Source organism: Coffea arabica, chromosome 7c, assembly GCF_036785885.1.
Source record: "Coffea arabica cultivar ET-39 chromosome 7c, Coffea Arabica ET-39 HiFi, whole genome shotgun sequence".
Classification (NCBI taxonomy): Eukaryota; Viridiplantae; Streptophyta; class Magnoliopsida; order Gentianales; family Rubiaceae; genus Coffea; species Coffea arabica.
The window spans coordinates 11,624,156-11,648,928 of NC_092322.1; the positions used below are offsets into that span (position 1 = coordinate 11,624,156).

The window sequence follows — 24,773 nt, forward strand, 5'->3', positions numbered from 1 at the left end:
AGGGGGGACGAGGTGAAAAAGTCCCATGAACAAGCCCTCGATAGCGCCGGAGCCTCGGCAGTGGAGGCTTTCCGGAAGTCCGAAACCTTCACCAAGGACCTCGGCCAACTAATCACGCCGAACTTTATGTTTGACTTTACATCAGCCATAGACGAGGCCGCAACCCACCTTTCCTCCGAAGCTTTGGAGTCTTTGAGGAACCATGCCAATTACAACAAGGACTCCAAGGAGTTGTGCGATCGGATGGCCGAAGGTCTCCAAGCTGGAAGGAACTTGGCCGAAGTCCGGGATGAGTTCAACAAGTGGCTGTCCGAGCTCGACGGGGTGTTCGAGGAGGATGAAGGAGAAAAAGCTGGGGGAGATGTTGGCGAGAAGGTCGGCGAAGAGCACGGAGGAGGGGAAGAAGAGCTTCACCCCGACGGGGAAGAGACCGGCGAGCAGGCTGCCCAGGAGGGAGCCGAAATGGGGGAGGGAGTCGAGACGGGGGTCTAGGCTCGTAAGTGTTTAGGTAGAATGCCGAGGTGGCAGGTGCTTAATAGCACTCCCGATCTCAGTTTTGTAATCATGTAATGCCTCTTTTTATTAAATGAAATTTCTATTTCTTCTCATCTCGGCACTTTTAATTTCTTACTTCGACCCCTGCTTGTCCCCTTTATTTTTTAATAACGGACGTGTTGAAAAATAACAAAACAGCTGAAGTCATAACTTGATGAAATGTTCAAGCATAATACAATCTGAGGTTCTCGGCGTGCCAAGTTCTCGGCACTAGAGAGCCATCTCGGTAGCTCAGTTTACAATATTCACTAAGACTAGACTCTACAACTCTGTAAGGGCCTTCCTATTTTGGGCACAATTTCCCTTGTGGCTCAGCTCGGCTGACTGAGTTTTTCCTGAGAACCAAGTCTCCTGGCTGGAATCGATGGTGTTTGACGCGGGCATTGTAATAGTGGGCAAGAGTGTTCTTGTAGGAGGCTATCCTAGTTGAGGCGATGTCCCTTTTCTCGTCGACGAGGTCGAGATCGAGCTGTCTCTTTTCTTCGTTCACCTCGGCTGCATAAGCCATTAGCCGAGAGCTGGGTGTGAAGATTTCGGCAGGGATGACAGCCTCGATCCCGTAGGTCAAGGAGAAGAGGGTCTCCTGCGTGGCTGACCTCGGCGTGGTCCAATAAAACCACAAGAGACTGGGGGTTCTTCCACCCAAGATGATCCAGTTCGTGTAGTCGGGTCTTGAGGCCATGCAAGAGAGTTCGGTTGAAATTTTCGGCTTGACCGTTGGTTTGGGAGTGGCCCACCGAAGTGAAGTGTTGTTTGATGCCGAGGTTTTTACACCAGTTCTTAAATGGGTTCTCGGCAAACTGCCTCCCATTATCTGAAATGATAACTTGGGGTATGCCGAAGCGGCAAACGACGCATTTCCAAAAGAATTTTTTAAATGCCAGTCCGGTGATGGTCCTTAGAGGCTCGGCCTCAACCCACTTGGTGAAGTAATCCACAACGGTTACCAGGAAAGTATAGCTCCCGACGGCCTTGGGGAAGGGACCTAAGATGTCTGTCCTCCATTGTTCAAATGGCCAGGGTGAAGTGATATGAACCATAAAGTTTGAGGGCTGGTGGTGCTCGGGGGCGTGGACCTGGCAGGAAGGGCAGCCGAGAACAAGGTCTTGGGTATCTTGTCTGACGGAAGGCCAGAAATATTCGAGAAGCAAAGTCTTCTTGGCTAACATCCTGTGCCCGACGTGAGCTCCACACAAGTTTTCGTGTATCTCATGGAGAACCTGGCATCCTTCCTCGGGCATAACGCACCTCAGCCACGGGCCAAGGTAGGAGCGCTTATACAGCTCCCCATCGCGGAGGGCTTACCGAGCAGTTTTGCGTTGTATCTTTCTTGCCTCGACTCGGTTCTCGGGGAGGACTCCCTGACCTAGGAAGAGGATGAACGGGCTCATCCAAATATCTCCAGAGTGGACGGGATAGGCCACTTCTTCCGGGTATCCCGGCTCGGTTAACACTTCCACAAAGACGGTCTTGTTGAGGTCAGAGAATGATATGGAAGCCAGCCGGGACAGAGCGTCGGCTCGCCTATTCTAGGAGCGGGGAATTTTTTGGATTTCAAAAGACTGGAAGAACGCGGTAAGTTGGTGAACTTTGGTGAGATACCGTTGCATGGTCTCATCCTTGGCCTCATATTCACCAAGAACTTGGTACACTACGGTTGGGAGTCACTGCGGACGTGGATTCGCTGGGCACCGAATTTGCGGGCCAGTTGGAGTCCAGCGATCAAGGCCTAGTACTCGGCTGCATTATTGGTGGCCGGGAAGTCAAAGCGGAGAGCATACGAGCACACTTCCCCATGGGGGCCCTCCAGGAGCAGTCCTGCTCCACTGCCGTCCCCATTAGAGGATCCGTCTACATACAACGTCCACAGGTGTGGAGTGGACACCTCAGCAATGGCGGATGTGGATTGTCGACCTTCCGTGAAGGTGAGCTCGGCTAGGAAGTCTGCCAAAGCTTGAGTCTTTATGGCAGTACGTGGTTCATATGACAGATCATATTCTCCCAACTCGACAGCCCACTTGGTGAGGCGTCCGGAAGTCTCGGGACACACCAATATCTGCCGAATAGGCTGGTCTGTTCTAACGGAAATGAGATGAGCCAGGAAGTAGGGCTTCAGCCGCCGAGCTACGTGGACTAGCCCTAGTACGAGTTTTTCGACCTGGGTGTACTGAGTCTCCGGCCCGCGGAGAACTCGGCTGACATAGTAGACCGGCACTTGAGTGCCCTCATCTCAGATGAGCACAGCACTGACAGTCTCGTCGGCTGCGGATAGGTAGAGGTAAAGCTTCTCTCCGGACCGAGGTGAAGCAAGAGTGGGTAGGTGGTGCAGGTACTGTTTCAACTTGTTGAAGGCAGCCTGGCACTCTTCAGTCCAGGCAAACTGATCAACTTTTTTCAGCATCTTAAAGAAGGGCAGAGTTTTCTTAGCAGATTGGGACAGGAAGCGGTTCAGTGCGGCCAGGCGTCCATTTAGCCTCTGGACTTCTCGGAGCTTCTGAGGTGGGGACATGTCCTGAATTGCCTTGACCTTGTCGGGATTGGCCTCGATTCCCTGGCGGGAAACCAAATATCCCAAGAATTTTCCTGAAGTGACGCCGAAGACGCATTTCTTGGGATTTAACTTCATCCTCGAGTCCCGTAGGACGCCGAAAACCTCCCTCACATCCGACAGAAAGGCCGAAGTGATTAAACTTTTGACGAGAATGTCGTTCACATAGGCCTCCACATTGCGGCCGATCTAATCTTTGAAGAGTCGGTTGATTAGCCTTTGATAGGTGGCCCCGGCGTTTTTCAACCCGAACGACATGGTAGTGTAGCAATAGACACCTTGGTCGGTGTAGAACGCCGTCTTCTCTTGGTTCTCTTCACTCATTCCTATTTGATGATATCCTTTGAAGGCATCTAGGAAACAGAGGATCTCATGTTCTATCGCCGAGTCAACGAGGGCATCTATTCTCGGCAGAGGGTAGCAGTGTTTGGGGCAGGCCTTGTTGAGATCGGTGAAATCCACGCACATTCTCTATCCACCGGTGTCCTTTTTGACCATGATTGGATTAGACAGCCAGGTGGGGTATTGGACCTCGTGAATCATTTTGGCGGGCAAGAGTTTGTCGACCTCATCGGATATGGCCTTGCTGCGTTCGGGGCCGAAGTGCCTTCGTTTCTGCCTCACAGGGCGGGCTTGTGGATTAACGTTGAGCTGGTGAATCATGAGTTCGGGTGGCATTCTGACCACTTCATCAGCGGACCACGCGAAGATGTCTCGGTGGTCCTTGATCAGGTGGATCATTTCTTCCTTCAGGGGCGAGGGGAGTCCGGCCCCCACTTGGACCACTTGGTCAGGTCTTGACTCATCCAAGACCACTTACTCCACCTCATCCCCGGGCTCAAACCTGCTAGGCTCTCCTCCCTTCCGAGGATCGATACTGTCTATGGAGAGGACCGCTGGCCTCTTTTCTTCACCCCTTGATGCGATCCGTGGGGTGACCGCGGCCTGGATGGTGGCGAGGTAGCATTCTCAGGCGGCGTTCGCATCGCTGATCACCTCGGCCACCCCCGCAGGTGTCGGGAATTTGAAACTCAGGTAGTAGGTGGAGTAAACAGCTCTCAAAGCGTTAAGCGTGGGCCGGCCTATCAGCATGTTATAGGGAGAGTCTGCTTTGACCATCGTAACGCTGACAGGCACAGTTCGGCAACGGGGATGACACCCGACAGTCACCATCAGGGTCACCACGCCCTCCGGGTGGACGATGTGTCCCCCAAATCCGACAAGGGGGGTTCTGACAGGAGTGAGTTGCTCTCTGGTCAGTTTTAAACTTTCGAAAGTTCGGTAGTACAAGACGTCTATCGAGCTTCCGGGATCGACATAGACCTTTTTTACTATGTAGTTATTAGTGAGGACTTCAATCACGAGAGTTTCGTGATTGCTGGAGGCGGCAGGGACAGGGTCGTTGGGACCGTAGGTGATCACTACGGATAATCGAGAACTTGGCTCGGCCGCTTCCATGCCGTCCTGGCGGTATGTCCGTTTTCGGGAGTTCTGACTGTCTTCTCCCGTTGGGCCACCTGCTATCGTGTTGATCACCCCGACAATGTTAGGGCCGTAACCCGGTGATCTGTCGCGCGGTGGGCGCTGATCCTCCCTGCGGTCTTCGGGTTCTCGGCAATGGATCTTGGTGTTCCGCCTGTCTTCTAGGCGAGGGCCCCGACTCTTCCGGTGGGAGGCGCTTCGGTTGTAAGCTCCATCCTTGCGGACGAATTGCTTCAAGTGTCCTTGGCGGATCAGGTTCTCGATTTCTCGCTTCAGATCGTTGCAGTATTCGGTCTCGTGTCCGACATCTCGGTGGTAGGCACAATAAAGGTTGGAGTTCCTCCTATCCCTCCTCCTCGGGATCTCAGGAGGGGTCCGACCGAGGTGATTTTGCCTCATCACCGCCAAGACGTGAGACCGGCTAGAATTGAGCGGGGTCAGCTCGGCGTCCGAGGTGGACGATCTGCCTTTCACGATCCGGTCGAAAACACTCCGGCGGTCTCGGAATTGGTTCGATGAGCCACTTGGGTCTGGTTCACCTCGGCCGGTGTCTTTTTTCCTCTGGAGGTTTTGCCCCGTACGAGCTGCCTGGGCTTCTCGCTTCATGCGATTTAAGTCCTAATTTCGGATTCCCTGGTCTACTCGTTCCCAGAGTTCCCGAAGTGTGCGGAGGTAATTCCGATGTATCTCAGTATTGAAGATCCCCGCAATCAACCCGTTGGTGAAGTCAGCTATAGTTACCTGCTCATTCTGATCAGGTATCTGCACATTTTCCTCATTGAACCTCTGCACGTACGAGCGCAGTGACTCGCCGGGACCCTGCTGCAGGTTCAAGAGATAAGCTAAAGTCTTCGTAATTGAGCGAGACGATACAAAGCGGTGAATGAACCGGTCTATCAACTCGTCCAGCGAGAAAATGCTCCTTGGCTCCAAGCCCCAGAACCATTTTCGGGCTTTCCCTTGTAAGAAGATAGGAAAAGCTCGGCAAATCACGGCGTTGGGGACGCAGTAGAGTCGAAATGCCAAGATGAAGGCGCGGAGGTGATCCTCGGGATCACCTCAGCCATCGTAGGAGTACAAGTTTGGGAGTTTAAAATTTGGGGGCATCATTTCCCCGTTGATGTCATCAGTGAAGGGCGGAGCCCTCATGTAGTCGGCCGCTAAGCCTCCAGGACGCCGAGGTGGGTCCTCAGCTCGTTTTTCAAGTTGGTTCCGGAAAAATGCCCGGGAGACAGAAGCAATTTTGGAGGTCGCCTTAGAAGAGGTACGCCTGGAAGTACTCCGAGAGAGGCGCCCCTCATCGGAGTCCTCACCTGAAGGCACTTCAGGGGATTTCGTCGGCCTCCTCTTGGAAGATTCGGCCTTTTCTTTCCCCTGCCTTTTAAGGTACCACCCAAGTTTCTCAAAAATGTTGGAGTTGTCTGATACGAACTCGGCCATCTTGGCGATGGCGTCCTCGTTGGGCTGGGTCCTTTGGGACCCTTGTTCTTCAGAGATGCGATGTTGCTGGGCTCCCGAGGTCTGCCCAGCCCCGGTCGAGGGAACTCTTCCGCTTCTGGAGTGCGTGGATCTAATTTTAGCAATACTCTCGTTCCCACAGACGGCGCCAATTGAAGAGGTGATTTTTGGTGGGTAGATAGACCGACCTAAATCAGTCCTCTCTGAGATGAGGTGAGGTATCTTTATTTGTCTGAAATGGATGGCGAGACTTCTCCCCTGATATCACTCCGACGATCAAGTAAGTATGAGAACGAGAAAAATAGTAATATATGAGAATGAACAGTGTGCTTACTTGTTAAGAGTGTCTGGGGAGTATTTATAGAGTGGGAGTAAAAGGTAGGACGGAGGCTCATGCTGGTGGGAACCACGTCCTGGTATTACGGCTCTGTTCCCTGTCAGGAGCTCTGACTCTGACACTGTAGCCGCCAGGGCAGGGTGACGGGGAGCCTTACGTAGTAGCCATTAAAAGCATCCGCTACTTTTCAGATAAAGCACTGGCTCTGGACGATGTCAAAGGTGTTGACATCATTAGCGTGCAGCTGAGGTGGAAACTTGATGAGCAGAGACTGCCTACGTGGTAGACTAGGGACCCGGTCGAGCTCAGGGGTCGTGCTCAGGTCATGATTACGCTCTAATGAGAGAAGAAATGGGTTCACCTCGGCCTTGCGGGGTGACCGAGGTGAGCATCCTTAGTATCAAATGCTGTGGACTCAATATGGAATTAGCCCTTCCTCAAAAGCTTCAATACTAATAATAATGATAATAATAATAATAATAATACGAGTCATTAATAAATAAAATTGGCACCTTATACAAATTTTCATGCGAACAATACAAGTCATTGTGCATTTGAAGTGTAAAATTGAAAGAGGTGAATTCTTGATTAGCTTTTAGGGGATGAGAGCTTTTCCGTCTACTACATGCATGTGTACATATACATGTGCATGTATGTGATGTGATTACCTCATAAAAAAGCTTATGGGGTAATTTTTGGACAAGAATAATGTTAAAATACCATACGCGTTTTTAAATTTCTTTTGGTGCTTCTATTCTACAGGGAATATATAATAAAATTATCAAAAATATAAACTTGCCCAATGTACATGTCTATCACAAATATACAATTACTAATTGTTGCTGTAAAGGTATCCATGTAATATATATATCCATTTTTGCCGCCAATTGTTTGTTGCGGTAAAATACTCTCTCGCATTTCCTGATTTAAGTGAATCACCCTTAGCTAAAAAATCATTTATATAAAAACTTGTAAGCTCTTAAATACAAACAAACAAAGAAATGCGAAAATGCTTCTAGCCGAACCCTAGAATCAAGTATGATGCATCTATCAGATTCTACTCATTCCAACATGAGAAAAAACAAACTGCATCTATCAGATCAAAAAACGAGAAATCAAACAACATTAGTCCAACGATCACCAAAAGTTGATAAAAGTTTGAAACCGAAAATTCAAGATACGTCCGAGATTGTTTACAAGTAATCAGCTACAAACGACGATCATCCAAGATGCCTGAAAATACTGTTGCATTTTCACATCTAATATGCATTACCACCAAAAACACAAAAATTTCCGTAGGTGTAAAGCTCAGAAAATCATCTATCGTTTCTGGGAAAGAAAAAAAAAAAGAAAAAGTAAAGCTCAGAAAATGAGAAACAAGCTGTTTTCGTATTAATCCCTTCCTCCTCATCCTTGTACCCCCGTTCCTGCTCCACTCTATGGCTCCATTTCTTCCTCCTCGTGCTGCTGGATCTCTACGGCTCCACAAGCTGGGACCTCCTCGGCTTCACGTCTTCCTCCTGCAGGAACATCCGCAGCCTCGCCTCGCCCTGCTCCTGCTCCAGCTAATTGAACCTCCCCTCCTCCAACCTCCTGCTGCAACTGCCTGTCCCTGTATCAAGACCAAGAGCGCTTATTACATAGCACAACACAAGAAAACAATAGATTAGTAAGGTCTATTACATGACGTTGGACCGGAGGCGTCAAGATCCACTGTGCTTCTGGATCAGCAGCACCATCAGGCCGCATATTACACGCCCCAGTTTTATAGTGTGGACAGTATATCAAACGGCAGCCTTGAAAGTTAACTGGAACTATCCGCTCATCCCCCTTCGCGAGGCACCTGAAGTAGTATTTTCTACCCCACCCAAAAACCAAGAACAATCCATGCCCAAACTCTACGGCAGCAAACATTAGTGGATATAACACTGACTTTTCAAACCCATGTTCAGTTTGCTTGGTTATGAAATCAACCAAAGCAAAGCAGACATGAACGCTGCAGAAGCCTATCCCAAGTATCCCGAGAGCGTCGCCCCACTTAGACCCATCCCCAGCATACCCTACAGGAATGCACTTACACCTTCGTTTAAACTCAACTCCTTCGCTTCGGCCCAGGAGGCGATAGCTAAAAATCGACCAAGCCCACCCAGCCAAAGCCACTAGAAGGGCAACCAATGCAGGTATCTTCCGATTTTCCCAGTACACGGCGGATACTTCTGCTCCCAGCCCTAAAATGGCGGGGGCAAGCTGAATGAAGAGGTGATTTTTGGTGGGTAGATAGACCGACGTAAATCAGTCCTCTCCGAGATGAGGTGAGGTATCTTTGTTTGTCCGAAATGGATGGCGGGGCTTCTCCCCTGAGATCACTCCGACGATCAAGTTAGTATGAGAACGAGAAAAATAGTAGTATATGAGAATGAACAGTGTGCTTACTTGTTAAGAGTGCCTGGGGAGTATTTATAGAGTGTGAGTAAAAGGTAGGACGGGGGCTCATGCTGGTGGGACCCACATCCTGGTATTACGGCTCTGTTCCCTGTCAGGAGGTCTGACTCTGACACTGTAGCCGCCTGGGCAGGGTGACGGGGAGCCTGACGTAGTAGCCATTAAAAGCATCCGGTACTTTTCAGATAAAGCACTGGCTCTGGACAATGTCAAAGGTGTTGACATCATTAGCGTGCAGCTGAGGTGGAAACTTGATGAGCAGAGACTGCCTACGTGGTAGACTAGGGACCCGGTCGAGCTCAGAGGTCGTGCTCAGGTCATGATTACGCTCTGATGAGAGAAGAAATGGGTTCACCTCGGCCTTGCGGGGTGACCGAGGTGAGCATCCTCAGTATCAAATGCTGTGGACTCAATATGGAATTAGCCCTTCCTCAAAAGCTTCAATACTAATAATAATGATAATAATAATAATAATAATACGAGTCATTAATAAATAAAATTGGCACCTTATACAAATTTTCATGCGAACAATACAAGTCATTGTGCATTTGAAGTGTAAAATTGAGAGGGGTGAATTCTTGATTAGCTTTTAGGGGATGAGAGCTTTTCCGTCTACTACATGCACGTGTACATATACATGTGCATGTATATGATGTGATAACCTCATAAAAAAGCTTATGGGGTAATTTTTGGACAAGAATAATGTTAAAATACCATACGTGTTTTTAAATTTCTTTTGGTGCTTCTATTCTACAGGGAATATACAATAAAATTATCACAAATATAAACTTGCACAATGTACATGTCTATCACAAATATACAATTACTAATTGTTGCGGTAATGGTATCCATGTAATATATATATATCAATTTTTACCGCCAATTGTTTGTTGCGGTAAAATACTCTCTCGCATTTCCTGATTTAAGTGAATCACCCTTAACTAAAAAATCATTTATATAAAAACTTGTAAGCTCTTAAATACAAACAAACAAAGAAATGCGAAAATGCTTCTAGCCGAACCCTAGAATCAAGTATGATGCATCTATCAGATTCTACTCATTCCAACATGAGAAAAAACAAACTGCATCTATCAAATCAGAAAACGAGAAATCAAACAACATTAGTCCAACGATCACCAAAAGTTGATAAAAGTTTGAAACCGAAAATTCAAGATACGTCCGAGATTGATTACAAGTAATCAGCTACAAACGACGATCATCCAAGATGCCTGAAAATACTGTTGTATTTTCACATCTAATATGCATTACCACCAAAAACACAAAAATTCCCGTAAGTGTAAAGCTCAGAAAATCATCTATCGTTTCTGGGAAAGAAAAAAAAAAAGAAAAAGTAAAGCTCAGAAAATGAGAAACAAGCTGTTTTCGTATTAATCCCTTCCTCCACATCCTTGTACCCCTGTTCCTGCTCCACTCTCTGGCTCCATTTCTTCCTCCTCGTGCTGCTGGATCTCTACGGCTCCACAAGCTGGGACCTCCTCGGCTTAACGTCTTCCTCCTGCAGGAACATCCGCAGCCTCGTCTCGCCCTGCTCCTGCTCCAGCTAATTGAACCTTCCCTCCTCCAACCTCCTGCTGCAACTGCCTGTCCCTGTATCAAGACCAAGAGCGCTTATTACATAGCACAACACATGAAAACAATAGATTAGTAAGGTCTATTACATGACGTTGGACCGGAGGCGTTAAGATCCACTGTGCTTCTGGATCAGCAGCGCCATCAGGCCGCATATTACACGCCCCAGTTTTATAGTGTGGACAGTATATCAAACGGCAGCCTTGAAAGTTAACTGGAACTATCCGCTCATCCCCCTTCGCGAGGCACCTGAAGTAGTATTTTCTACCCCACCCAAAAACCAAGAACAATCCATGCCCAAACTCTACGGCAGCAAACATTAGTGGATATAACACTGACTTTTCAAACCCATGTTCAGTTTGCTTGGTTATGAAATCAACCAAAGCAAAGCAGACATGAACGCTCCAGAAGCCTATCCCAAGTATCCCGAGAGCGTCGCCCCACTTAGACCCATCCCCAGCATACCCTACAGGAATGCACTTACGCCTTCGTTTAAACTCAACTCCTTCGCTTCGGCCCAGGAGGCGATAGCCAAAAATCGACCAAGCCCACCCAGCCAAAGCCACTAGAAGGGCAACCAATGCAGGTATCTTCCGATTTTCCCTGTACACGGCGGATACTTCTGCTCCCAGCCCTAAAATGGCGGGGGCAAGCTGAATGAAGAGGTGATTTTTGGTGGGTAGATAGACCGACCTAAATCAGTCCTCTCCGAGATGAGGTGAGGTATCTTTGTTTGTCCGAAATGGATGGCGGGGCTTCTCCCCTGAGATCACTCCGACGATCAAGTTAGTATGAGAACGAGAAAAATAGTAGTATATGAGAATGAACAGTGTGCTTACTTGTTAAGAGTGCCTGGGGAGTATTTATAGAGTGTGAGTAAAAGGTAGGACGGGGGCTCATGCTGGTGGGACCCACATCCTGGTATTACGGCTCTGTTCCCTGTCAGGAGGTCTGACTCTGACACTGTAGCCGCCTGGGCAGGGTGACGGGGAGCCTGACGTAGTAGCCATTAAAAGCATCCGGTACTTTTCAGATAAAGCACTGGCTCTGGACAATGTCAAAGGTGTTGACATCATTAGCGTGCAGCTGAGGTGGAAACTTGATGAGCAGAGACTGCCTACGTGGTAGACTAGGGACCCGGTCGAGCTCAGAGGTCGTGCTCAGGTCATGATTACGCTCTGATGAGAGAAGAAATGGGTTCACCTCGGCCTTGCGGGGTGACCGAGGTGAGCATCCTCAGTATCAAATGCTGTGGACTCAATATGGAATTAGCCCTTCCTCAAAAGCTTCAATACTAATAATAATGATAATAATAATAATAATAATACGAGTCATTAATAAATAAAATTGGCACCTTATACAAATTTTCATGCGAACAATACAAGTCATTGTGCATTTGAAGTGTAAAATTGAGAGGGGTGAATTCTTGATTAGCTTTTAGGGGATGAGAGCTTTTCCGTCTACTACATGCACGTGTACATATACATGTGCATGTATATGATGTGATAACCTCATAAAAAAGCTTATGGGGTAATTTTTGGACAAGAATAATGTTAAAATACCATACGTGTTTTTAAATTTCTTTTGGTGCTTCTATTCTACAGGGAATATACAATAAAATTATCACAAATATAAACTTGCACAATGTACATGTCTATCACAAATATACAATTACTAATTGTTGCGGTAATGGTATCCATGTAATATATATATATCAATTTTTACCGCCAATTGTTTGTTGCGGTAAAATACTCTCTCGCATTTCCTGATTTAAGTGAATCACCCTTAACTAAAAAATCATTTATATAAAAACTTGTAAGCTCTTAAATACAAACAAACAAAGAAATGCGAAAATGCTTCTAGCCGAACCCTAGAATCAAGTATGATGCATCTATCAGATTCTACTCATTCCAACATGAGAAAAAACAAACTGCATCTATCAGATCAGAAAACGAGAAATCAAACAACATTAGTCCAACGATCACCAAAAGTTGATAAAAGTTTGAAACCGAAAATTCAAGATACGTCCGAGATTGATTACAAGTAATCAGCTACAAACGACGATCATCCAAGATGCCTGAAAATACTGTTGTATTTTCACATCTAATATGCATTACCACCAAAAACACAAAAATTCCCGTAAGTGTAAAGCTCAGAAAATCATCTATCGTTTCTGGGAAAGAAAAAAAAAAAGAAAAAGTAAAGCTCAGAAAATGAGAAACAAGCTGTTTTCGTATTAATCCCTTCCTCCTCATCCTTGTACCCCCGTTCCTGCTCCACTCTCTGGCTCCATTTCTTCCTCCTCGTGCTGCTGGATCTCTACGGCTCCACAAGCTGGGACCTCCTCGGCTTCACGTCTTCCTCCTGCAGGAACATCCGCAGTCTCGCCTCGCCCTGCTCCTGCTCCAGCTAATTGAACCTTCCCTCCTCCAACCTCCTGCTGCAACTGCCTGTCCCTGTATCAAGACCAAGAGCGCTTATTACATAGCACAACACATGAAAACAATAGATTAGTAAGGTCTATTACATGACGTTGGACCGGAGGCATTAAGATCCACTGTGCTTCTGGATCAGCAGCGCCATCAGGCCGCATATTACACGCCCCAGTTTTATAGTGTGGACAGTATATCAAACGGCAGCCTTGAAAGTTAACTGGAACTATCCGCTCATCCCCCTTCGCGAGGCACCTGAAGTAGTATTTTCTACCCCACCCAAAAACCAAGAACAATCCATGCCCAAACTCTACGGCAGCAAACATTAGTGGATATAACACTGACTTTTCAAACCCATGTTCAGTTTGCTTGGTTATGAAATCAACCAAAGCAAAGCAGACATGAACGCTCCAGAAGCCTATCCCAAGTATCCCGAGAGCGTCGCCCCACTTAGACCCATCCCCAGCATACCCTACAGGAATGCACTTACGCCTTCGTTTAAACTCAACTCCTTCGCTTCGGCCCAGGAGGCGATAGCTAAAAATCGACCAAGCCCACCCAGCCAAAGCCACTAGAAGGGCAACCAATGCAGGTATCTTCCGATTTTCCCAGTACACGGCGGATACTTCTGCTCCCAGCCCTAAAATGGCGGGGGCAAGCTGAATGAAGAGGTGATTTTTGGTGGGTAGATAGACCGACCTAAATCAGTCCTCTCCGAGATGAGGTGAGGTATCTTTGTTTGTCCGAAATGGATGGCGGGGCTTCTCCCCTGAGATCACTCCGACGATCAAGTTAGTATGAGAACGAGAAAAATAGTAGTATATGAGAATGAACAGTGTGCTTACTTGTTAAGAGTGCCTGGGGAGTATTTATAGAGTGTGAGTAAAAGGTAGGACGGGGGCTCATGCTGGTGGGACCCACATCCTGGTATTACGGCTCTGTTCCCTGTCAGGAGGTCTGACTCTGACACTGTAGCCGCCTGGGCAGGGTGACGGGGAGCCTGACGTAGTAGCCATTAAAAGCATCCGGTACTTTTCAGATAAAGCACTGGCTCTGGACAATGTCAAAGGTGTTGACATCATTAGCGTGCAGCTGAGGTGGAAACTTGATGAGCAGAGACTGCCTACGTGGTAGACTAGGGACCCGGTCGAGCTCAGATGTCGTGCTCAGGTCATGATTACGCTCTGATGAGAGAAGAAATGGGTTCACCTCGGCCTTGCGGGGTGACCGAGGTGAGCATCCTCAGTATCAAATGCTGTGGACTCAATATGGAATTATCCCTTCCTCAAAAGCTTCAATACTAATAATAATGATAATAATAATAATAATAATACGAGTCATTAATAAATAAAATTGGCACCTTATACAAATTTTCATGCGAACAATACAAGTCATTGTGCATTTGAAGTGTAAAATTGAGAGGGGTGAATTCTTGATTAGCTTTTAGGGGATGAGATCTTTTCCGTCTACTACATGCACGTGTACATATACATGTGCATGTATATGATGTGATAACCTCATAAAAAAGCTTATGGGGTAATTTTTGGACAAGAATAATGTTAAAATACCATACGTGTTTTTAAATTTCTTTTGGTGCTTCTATTCTACAGGGAATATACAATAAAATTATCACAAATATAAACTTGCACAATGTACATGTCTATCACAAATATACAATTACTAATTGTTGCGGTAATGGTATCCATGTAATATATATATATCAATTTTTACCGCCAATTATTTGTTGCGGTAAAATACTCTCTCGCATTTCCTGATTTAAGTGAATCACCCTTAGCTAAAAAATCATTTATATAAAAACTTGTAAGCTCTTAAATACAAACAAACAAAGAAATGCGAAAATGCTTCTAGCCGAACCCTAGAATCAAGTATGATGCATCTATCAGATTCTACTCATTCCAACATGAGAAAAAACAAACTGCATCTATCAGATCAGAAAACGAGAAATCAAACAACATTAGTCCAACGATCACCAAAAGTTGATAAAAGTTTGAAACCGAAAATTCAAGATACGTCCGAGATTGATTACAAGTAATCAGCTACAAACGACGATCATCCAAGATGCCTGAAAATACTGTTGCATTTTCACATCTAATATGCATTACCACCAAAAACACAAAAATTCCCGTAGGTGTAAAGCTCAGAAAATCATCTATCGTTTCTGGGAAAGAAAAAAAAAAAGAAAAAGTAAAGCTCAGAAAATGAGAAACAAGCTGTTTTCGTATTAATCCCTTCCTCCTCATCCTTGTACCCCCGTTCCTGCTCCACTCTCTGGCTCCATTTCTTCCTCCTCGTGCTGCTGGATCTCTACGGCTCCACAAGTTGGGACCTCCTCGGCTTCACGTCTTCCTCCTGCAGGAACATCCGCAGCCTCTCCTCGCCCTGCTCCTGTTCCAGCTAATTGAACCTCCCCTCCTCCAACCTCCTGCTGCAACTGCCTGTCCCTGTATCAAGACCAAGAGCGCTTATTACATAGCACAACACATGAAAACAATAGATTAGTAAGGTCTATTACATGACGTTGGACCGGAGGCGTCAAGATCCACTGTGCTTCTGGATCAGCAGCACCATCAGGCCGCATATTACACGCCCCAGTTTTATAGTGTGGACAGTATATCAAACGGCAGCCTTGAAAGTTAACTGGAACTATCCGCTCATCCCCCTTCGCGAGGCACCGGAAGTAGTATTTTCTACCCCACCCAAAAACCAAGAACAATCCATGCCCAAACTCTACGGCAGCAAACATTAGTGGATATAACACTGACTTTTCAAACCCATGTTCAGTTTGCTTGGTTATGAAATCAACCAAAGCAAAGCAGACATGAACGCTCCAGAAGCCTATCCCAAGTATCCCGAGAGCGTCGCCCCACTTAGACCCATCCCCAGCATACCCTACAGGAATGCACTTACACCTTCGTTTAAACTCAACTCCTTCGCTTCGGCCCAAGAGGCGATAGCTAAAAATCGACCAAGCCCACCCAGCCAAAGCCACTAGAAGGGCAACCAATGCGGGTATCTTCCGGTTTTCCCAGTACACGGCGGATACTTCTGCTCCCAGCCCTAAAATGGCGGGGGCAAGCTGAATGAAGAGGTGATTTTTGGTGGGTAGATAGACCGACCTAAATCAGTCCTTTCTGAGATGAGGTGAGGTATCTTTGTTTGTCCGAAATGGATGGCGGGGCTTCTCCCCTGGGATCACTCCGACGATCAAGTTAGTATGAGAACGGGAAAATAGTAGTATATGAGAATGAACAGTGTGCTTACTTGTTAAGAGTGCCTGGAGAGTATTTATAGAGTGGAAGTAAAAGGTAGGACGGGGGCTCATGCTGGTGGGACCCACATCCTGGTATTACGGCTCTGTTCCCTGTCAGGAGGTCTGACTCTGACACTGTAGCCGCCTGGGCAGGGTGACGGGGAGCTTTACGTAGTAGCCATTAAAAGCATCCGGTACTTTTCAGATAAAGCACTGGCTCTGGACGATGTCAAAGGTGTTGACATCATTAGCGTGCAGCTGAGGTGGAAACTTGATGAGCAGAGACTGCCTACGTGGTAGACTAGGGACCCGGTCGAGCTCAGGGGTCGTGCTCAGGTCATGATTACGCTCTGATGAGAGAAGAAATGGGTTCACCTCGGCCTTGCGGGGTGACCGAGGTGAGCATCCTCATTGAAAGACGAAGAAGTATATATTCAGCCGATCTTGAAGGAAAACCCAGAAAAAAAAAAGAAGAAAGAAGAAAAAGAACGATGATTCATCAAAAGCTTGGAAAACTATACCTGAGGAAGAAACCGCGTCTCACACTTCATCGTCAAGAAATGAAGAAAATGTCGTGCCTTGCCTGTAGACCCCCCAGAATCAGAGATTTGTCTGTTCTGGAAAAGTTGGGTTCTCTTGTATGCTTTCTCAGGCACCTCAAAGCTGGTATTTAATGTCCGGGGCTAGGACACGCGTCTTACTGTGCTTCGTTCTTTTCTTTTTTCTTTTTTTTTTTTTGATAAGGGAAAATCCTTGCATTGCAAATCAGCAATAGCGGCCTCAGTAACCGGCTTGGGGAAATTTACAAACCAGACCCTACTTCCCTCAAAAGATAACGTTAACTTAGACATGATGTGAGCGGGGACATTATTGGTCCTCCTCACATGACTAACCTTAACAGAATCAAAAGAATGCAGCATGGTCCTGATGCCTTGGAATAAGTTGCCCATCAATGACAAATCAGGTTCCTTGCTATTAATCTTTTGAACAATATTTAATGCATCCCCTTCCTTCTTTTCTTAAATCCATAATTTGTTATGGATTTAAACCATCATGGGTTTGAATTCACCCAATGATAAATAAAGTAAAGTGGTTGGTTACTGGTGAGGAAAATCCATAATTTTTCAAACCAAGAATAAAGGCCTTGTTTGGCAGACAAGTTTTTTGTTAAGTTTGTTTGTTATAAGTTTTTTAAAAATTTTAGATACAATAACCTCAAAAATTTTCTCAAAATTTTTAAACTATACATTTCAAAATATTCAAAAATTTACACACTTCAAAAAATTTTTTAAAAACTTTTACAGTAAATTACAGTAAAATTTTAGACAAACACTCAAACAACTCACTTGTCAAACGAGACAGATCAATCCAATATACATCTTGGTATTGATAAAACCGATTTATATCCAATTTTTAAAAAAATCTTAAAATAGTTTGAGAATAAATATTAAATTTGATTTCTAAATTTCCAATTACTAGCCGAATTATCATCGAATTTTATGTTAGATAGGATATTATATACTATTTAATAATATCACATACTGATATTAAATTCATTCTTGAGCCTTAATTTATTTTAAATCAATTTTTTTTACTTGCTTCTAGAGTTTTAAGTATTATGGAATTACGGGTTATTCAGTCGAAATTCGATTATTAATATTTAATTTACCGAATTAAACTTTAAACTGTAATTAAAGAAAACCAAAGATTTTTTTTAAAAAAAAATCGTTATGGATTACTTGGCGATGGGCACTCCTCATTTTCCAATTATTCGTTGCACTCCGCTGGTCTGTAACCTTTTTTGTATTGCTCCTTTAGCAGCTGTAGTTGGCGCGAAGGTCAAAGTCAAACCGGAGAAGCGAAACTAATACTACTATTATAGTATTATCATCAGTATGGCATCGGCAGTGGTAACAGTCGCAGTCGACGACGGCGAAGCTACGCCACTACTGCAGAGTGCTTCAGATGACTTTCCGAGGAGGAGAGAATCATCGGCGATTAGAGGAGGAGGAGGCGGAGGAGGAGAGATCACCGCTTCAGTCTCTGCGGAGGAGCCTGACAGTAACGACGGGTCAACACCACCCGTGGCAACCGCACCAAAACAACGCCTTGTGTCTCTCGACGTTTTCCGCCGTCTCACTGTAGCTGTACGTCTCTGCAATTTCACCGCCATTCCACCCTCACCTGCTCACCCTCTTTAGCTTCTTCTTCGTCTTTTTTTTAAACTTTTTTCCCATTTGTATGGTTTGGATTGCTGATAATTTTGTTGTTAAATATTGTTTTTTTTTTTGGGTTTTTGGCAGCTGATGATTTTGGTAGACGACGCTGGAAAAGCTTTCCCGTCTATAAATCGCGCGCCTTGGTTTGGAGTGACACTTGCTGACTTTGTTATGCCGTTTTTCCTCTTTGGAGTTGGTGTTCCTGTTACTCTCGTCTTCAAGGTGCTCTTCCCCATTCCTTAATTACCAAACTTGAGTGAAGGATCACCTAATGGTACTTAATTGGTGTGGAACTTCATAACTTATTTGCTGTGAAACTTTGAAAGAAGCGAAAGTATGATTTGTGTCTGTTTTCTGATTTTACGTGTCTTTTTCACATTGAGTGGGTTTCTGAGATATGGAGTAGACAAGAGGGTATTGTGATGATGGGATGGGATGGGGAGGACACGCCAAAGAAGAGGAGGGCCGATAATTAGATGAAGAATGGAAAAAGAACAGCAATGTGAGATTTGATTATGGTGGTTGGTTTAGGTCGAGAGAAGAAGATGAAGCCCCTTGGTCTGTTTCTTATAGCAGAACATCGACTTGCATTGATTTTGAATTTTGCTCATATGCATAAAAATAACAATGTTCTTAAATATGGAAAATATATCAATATTGATTTAATTACGCCTAACTACTACACTGTTAAGAAACTAGCTCCATTCTAACAAAATAAAGAAAAAGAAAGAGGAAAGTATCAGCTCTACTGTTGTTGCCTTGTTGTTCTTTGCAGACGCCCCGTTGTGGGCCCGGACACGTGGCAGCCCGGGAGGAACCGAGCTGGGCCTTGGCCCCCAGACTCCTGGGAGCAGCCCTGGGCCGTACCAACTAGGGCTCCCAGGGGAGGCGGAGGTCCAGCCCGAAGAGGTCGGAGGAAGTCCCCCCGAGTGCGGGGTACTATCTATACCGGGCAAGTCCCGCGTCCTGCGGAGGTCGGACTCCCTCGCAAGTATAAATAATAGCACACATCCCCTGTACAAGGTACGCTCACTATTGACAATTTACTTTGGACAGTTGCTACTTCCCGTGAACCTTACTCACCGGAAAACTAACTTGGCCGTCGGAGCGCCCTCGGGGACAACCCTCGGACCCCCTTTGTTAGCTCATCTTCTCTGTTTTGCAGGTCTTGGATCAGCTCTCCCATCGACACCCCGAGCTGATCAGATCAGCTCTCATCGGGGAAGCTCTGCGCTTCTTCAGTTGGCGCCGTCTGTGGGAACCGTAAGGTAAGTAAGATTGCGTCGATGGCCCGGACGCGATCCAAGCGTACGGCAGAGAGCACCGGCCCTGGGGGCGGTGAGGGGTCCCAGCGGAAAGAGGCCGGGGCGTCCCAGGGCGTCGGTGGCTCGGCCCTTTCAGGGGAACGGAGGCAGCAGATCTTCCAGTTCGTGACGGAGAATCTCCCCATGCTGGAGGATATAATTCGGCAGGCAAAGGAGGGAGAGGGGGCTGGGGGTGCACAGACCTCCAAGGCCAAGGGAAAGGAGAAGGAGTTACCCCCTGATCCTTCGGAGGATGAGTCGCGCGACCAGCCCCCTAGGAGAAAGCGACCCCGGACTCCTCCCCGCCCCTGAGCCTCGGTGGTCGGGGACAGCGAGAGATATTCCCGCGACAGGTCCGCAAGGAGCCAACCCAGAGACCCCTCTCCGAGGAAGCCCACACGGAATGGGTTCGAGCATTCCCCTGCTCGGTCTGTCAAAAGCCGGCCCCGCGATCATCTGGACCCTGCTCGGGACGAACTCGAGCAGATCTTGAGGCCCCGGCTATACGAAAACAACTATGTAACCTCGCCCTTTACCCGGGAGATAGAGGACTACCCCTTACCCCGGAGGTTCAAGATTCCGAGCATCGAGATGTACGATGCCTCTACAGACCCGGAAGACCACCTCTCGGTATTCCTGACGCATATGCGCCTGCAAACCGCCGCGGATGAGGTTCGCTGCAAGACCTTCCCTATGTTTCTAAAGGGGAAGGCGCGGCTCTGGTTCCAGGGACTGAAACCGGGATCTATACGGAGCTTTCCCGAGCTGGCCCGGCAGTTTGCAGCCCAATTCGTCTCCTCGAATGTTTACGCGAGGAACGCAACCCACCTGATGTCCATCAGGCAAAGGCCCGACGAGTCGCTGAGGAATTTCATGACCCGCTTCAACGCGGAGAGCTTGCAGGTCAGGGACAAGGACGAAAAAGTGGTGATGGCCGCCTTCACAAACGGGCTCAGGGTGGAGGAGCTTTTCTACGATCTGGCCAAGAATCCTCCCGTAAACCTGGAAGAGCTCCTACGCAGGGCTCACGAGGCTGCCAACGCGGAGGAGGCGGGTCGCCTAAAGAAAGAGTCAGATCGGGAGATCGGAGATCGTAAAGGCCGGACCAACCCCCTGGAGGTGAAGGAGGCCCCGGCCAAGAAAAATGTCTTTGATCGGCTCTCGAAGGAGAAGACCCCTGCTCTGCCACCACTCTCAGAGAAGACCTACACCCCTCTAACACGGCCCAGAGCTCAGATCTTGGCCGTCATGGAGGCGGAAGGGCTGGGAGATCGGCCGCCCAAGATGGGGACGCCCCGGAACAAAAGGAACCAGGACCAATATTGCGCCTTTCACCGTGACGTCGGACACGACACGGAGGGGTGCTGGGCCCTGCGTAAGGAGATTGAAGACCTGATCCAACGTGGCTTTCTAGGTCGGTTCGTACGCCGACCAGGTCAGGAGTTCGGGCGCAACCATTACGGGGATAGGCGTGAGGGACAGCGTCGCGACCGTCCAGAGCGGCGGGAGGCTCCTCGGAACCACTCTCCCGACCAGGATACCCAGAACCTGGTGGGAGTGATAAACACCATTGCGGGAGGTCCCACGGGGGGGGACAGTCACGCAGCCCGGAAGAATAAGCGGCCACCCCCGAAGGGGACGACTCCTTGAAGCGTCTGCGCATGGACGAGAAGATTACCTTCGGACCCAGGGATGCGGTTCCCTTGGCTTCCGGGAACCATGAAGCTATTGTGATAGACATTGTCACCAATAACTATCGGGTGAAAAAGGTGTATGTCGACCAGGGTAGCGCGGTTGACATCATGTTCTATCGCGTGTTCAAGGAGTTCGGGTTAAGGGATGACCAGCTGACCCCGGTCCGGACGCCTTTGGTGGGTTTCACCGGACCACCCATCAGCTCGGAAGGGATGATCACCCTGATGGTCACAGTAGGTCAGGCTCCCAAGTGTCGGATCGTTCCCGTTAATTTCGTGGTGGTCAAGCAGTCGTCCCCGTACAATGTGTTCTTGGGGAGACCTGCCTTGAACGCCCTCCGGGCTATTCCCTCTACCTTTCACCTCAGCGTCAAGTTCCCCACCCCTGGGGGGATAGCCGAGGTGCGCGGCGACCCAGAGGTAGCCAGGGCTTGCTACCTGGCCACTCTCCGGGGGCAGGAGAAGGTGGTCGCCCAGACAACCTGTTTGGAGCCCTACATCCCAGGGGATGAGGCCCAACAGCTGGGCACCCAGGATGAGATTGAGGAGTTCCCCTTGAGGAAGGAACGTCCCGACCAGGTCATCCGCATTGGGGCATTGCTGCCAGCGAACGAGAAGGAAGGCTTGAAGGCCTTATTGAGGGAGTACTCCCAGGTCTTCGCATGGACGGTGGATGACATGCCCGGGATCCCTACGGACCTGGCCGTCCATCACCTCGACGTGGACCCTCACTTCAAGCCAGTAAACCAAAAGAAAAGGAGTTTCGCCCCCGAGAGAAATGAAGTGATCAGGGCGGAGGTCGGCAAGTTGTTGGAGTCCAAGATCATCCTGGAGGTCTACTACCCGACCTGGCTGGCCAACCCCGTCCTGGTCAAGAAGGAGGATCTGACCTGGAGGATGTGTGTAGACTTCACAGACCTTAACAAAGCCTGCCCAAAGGACTGCTTTCCCCTGCCTCGAATTGACAGGTTAGTAGACTCTACTGTGGGTTTTGACGTTTTATGCTTTCTGGATGCCTTTAAGGGATATCACCAGATAGAGATGGCCGAGGAGGACCGGGACAAGACCTCCTTCATCACCGAGGAGGGAACCTACTGCTACAGGACCATGCCCTTCGGATTGAAGAACGCGGGAGCAACTTACTAGCGCCTGGTGAACAAGTTATTCCAAAACCAGGTCGGCAGGAGCATGGAGGTTTATGTGGACGACATGATCGTCAAAAGTCGAACTGACCAGCGCCTCATACCCGACCTGCGGGAGGTCCTGGACATCCTACTGAAGAGCCGGATGCGCCTAAATCCGACGAAGTGCACTTTTGGGGTCAGATCGGGAAGGTTTCTCGGTTTCCTGGTGTCCCGAGACGGAATCCGGGCCAACCCGGACAAACTCCAGGCCATCATGGACATGGCCCCTCCGAGGAGCGTGAAGGAGGTCCAACGGCTAACAGGAAGGATGGCCGCCCTGAATAGGTTTCTCTCGCGCTCCGCGGTCCGGGGGCTGCCCTTCTTCCGAGTACTGAAAGCGCCGAAGGACTTCCACTGGACTGAGGAGTGCCAGAAGGCCTTCATCGACCTAAAAACTTACTTGGCCGAGCTACCATCTCTGACAGCCCCAGAGCCGGGGGAGACCTTATTCCTATACCTATCCGCCTGCAACGAGGCCGTCAGCGCGGTCCTGGTGCGGGAGGATGAGGGGGCTCAGAGGTCGGTGTATTACGTAAGCCGAGCTCTACAGGGGCCAGAGACACGATACTCGCCAGCCGAGAAGTTGGTCCTTGCCTTGGTACATGCGGCACGCAAGCTCCGCCCTTACTTTCAGGCTCACGGCATTGTAGTCCTGACTGACCAACCCTTGCGTCAGATACTCACCAAGCCAGAGGTCTCGGGCAGAATGACCAAATGGGCTGTCGAGCTATCCGAGCACGACATCGGCTATCAACCCCGCAAAGCCATCAAGGCCCAGGCCTTAGCGGATTTCCTTGCTGAGGGGGCTAGCTTGAGTCTAACTGAGCTAAGCCCCCAACACGAGGAGCGGCTGCCGAAGGAGCCCTGGGTGTTGTTCGTGGACGGGGCCTCCAGCAAGGAAGGAAGCGGGGCGGGTCTGCTACTCATTTCACCTACCGGGGAAGAACTGACCTACGCCCTCCGATTGGACTTCCCCGCGTCCAACAACGAGGCCGAGTACGAGGCCCTGCTCACAGGATTGCGGATAGCCCACCAGATGGGAATAACCGCGATCCAGGTCAGGAGCAACTCACAGCTCGTCGTCCTTCAAGTCCTTGGGGAGTACGAAGCCAAGGACGAGGTTATGAAGAAGTACCTGGCCAAAGTACGAGAGGCCGTGGCCTTGTTCGAAACGTTCGAAATCGAGCGGGTGCCAAGGTCCCAGAACAAGCGAGCAGACGCCCTCTCAAAGTTGGCGTCCTCCTCATTTGCCCACCTGAGCAAAGAGGTATTGGTGGAGGTGCTAAAGCAGAAAAGTATCGATCAGGTCCAGGTCCTGGCTATAGACAGCTCGGCCACCTGGATGACGCCCCTCGTTGACTTCCTCAACTCGGGTGACCTCCCCGAAAACAAAGCCGAGACCCGACGCATCCAGCTCCGAACTGCCAAGTACGCCTACGCCGGGGGAACCCTCTACAGGAGGTCGTACTTGTCCCCCTGGCTAAAGTGCGTGACGCCCGAGGAAGGTGATTACGTCCTGCGCGAAGTCCATGAAGGAATATGTGCGGCCCATGTGGGGTCCCGAGTGCTGGCTAAGAAGTGCCTCCTTTTGGGCTACTATTGGCCCTCCGTCTTCCGAGACGCAGCAGATCTGGTCCAGAAATGCCGAGCCTGCCAGGTGCACGCTTCGCTGCGCCATCAGCCAGCTCGGGAGATGGTCCCCATCCACAGTCCTTGGCCCTTCGCTCAATGGGGGATAGACCTCCTGGGTCCCTTTCCCCGAGCCCCGGGAAGATATGAGCACCTCGTGGTAGCCATAGACTACTTCACAAAATGGGTGGAAGCGGAGCCCCTGGTCTCTATCTCGGGGAAGGCAATTCAAAAATTCTTTTGGAAGAGCATAGTTTGCCGGTTTGGGATTCCGCATGCCCTGATATCCGACAACGGCCGCCAGTTCGCAGAGAACCCTTTCCGCAGCTGGTGCGCCGAGCTCGGAATCAACCAACACTTCACGTCGGTTGGTCACCCCCAGGCCAATGGCCAGGTGGAGAACGCCAACCGAACTGTCCTGCAAGGGTTGAAGACTAGACTGGAGTCCGCCCAATCGAGATGGCTGGATGAGCTCCCAAGTGTCCTCTGGGCCTACCGCACTACGCCCCGGGCGGCAACCCAAGAGACCCCGTTCTCCCTAACTTATGGAGTAGAGGCCGTGGTGCCCGCGGAGGTCGGCCTTCCTTCACCCAGAACGCAGAACTACGTGGCAACCTCCAACGAGGAG

At 48.7% G+C, this 24,773-nt stretch overlaps 3 protein-coding genes across 3 annotated transcripts; 2 read left to right on the top strand and 1 right to left on the bottom strand.

The window, feature by feature from the left end:
• Positions 1-4,072: 4,072 nt before the first annotated feature.
• LOC113699537 (uncharacterized) lies at positions 4,073-5,191 on the bottom strand. Its single transcript, XM_027219904.1, has one exon. It carries the CDS (start codon positions 5,189-5,191, stop codon positions 4,073-4,075), a length of 1,119 nt encoding a protein of 372 aa, XP_027075705.1.
• Positions 5,192-20,229: 15,038 nt separating this feature from the next.
• Positions 20,230-21,288, top strand: LOC113699538 (uncharacterized). The gene has a single exon (XM_027219905.1). It carries the CDS (start codon positions 20,230-20,232, stop codon positions 21,286-21,288), a length of 1,059 nt encoding a protein of 352 aa, XP_027075706.1.
• Positions 21,289-21,299: 11 nt separating this feature from the next.
• Positions 21,300-22,478, top strand: LOC113699539 (uncharacterized). Its single transcript, XM_027219906.2, has one exon. The coding sequence runs from the start codon at positions 21,300-21,302 to the stop codon at positions 22,476-22,478; it is 1,179 nt and encodes a 392-aa protein (XP_027075707.1).
• Positions 22,479-24,773: the final 2,295 nt, after the last annotated feature.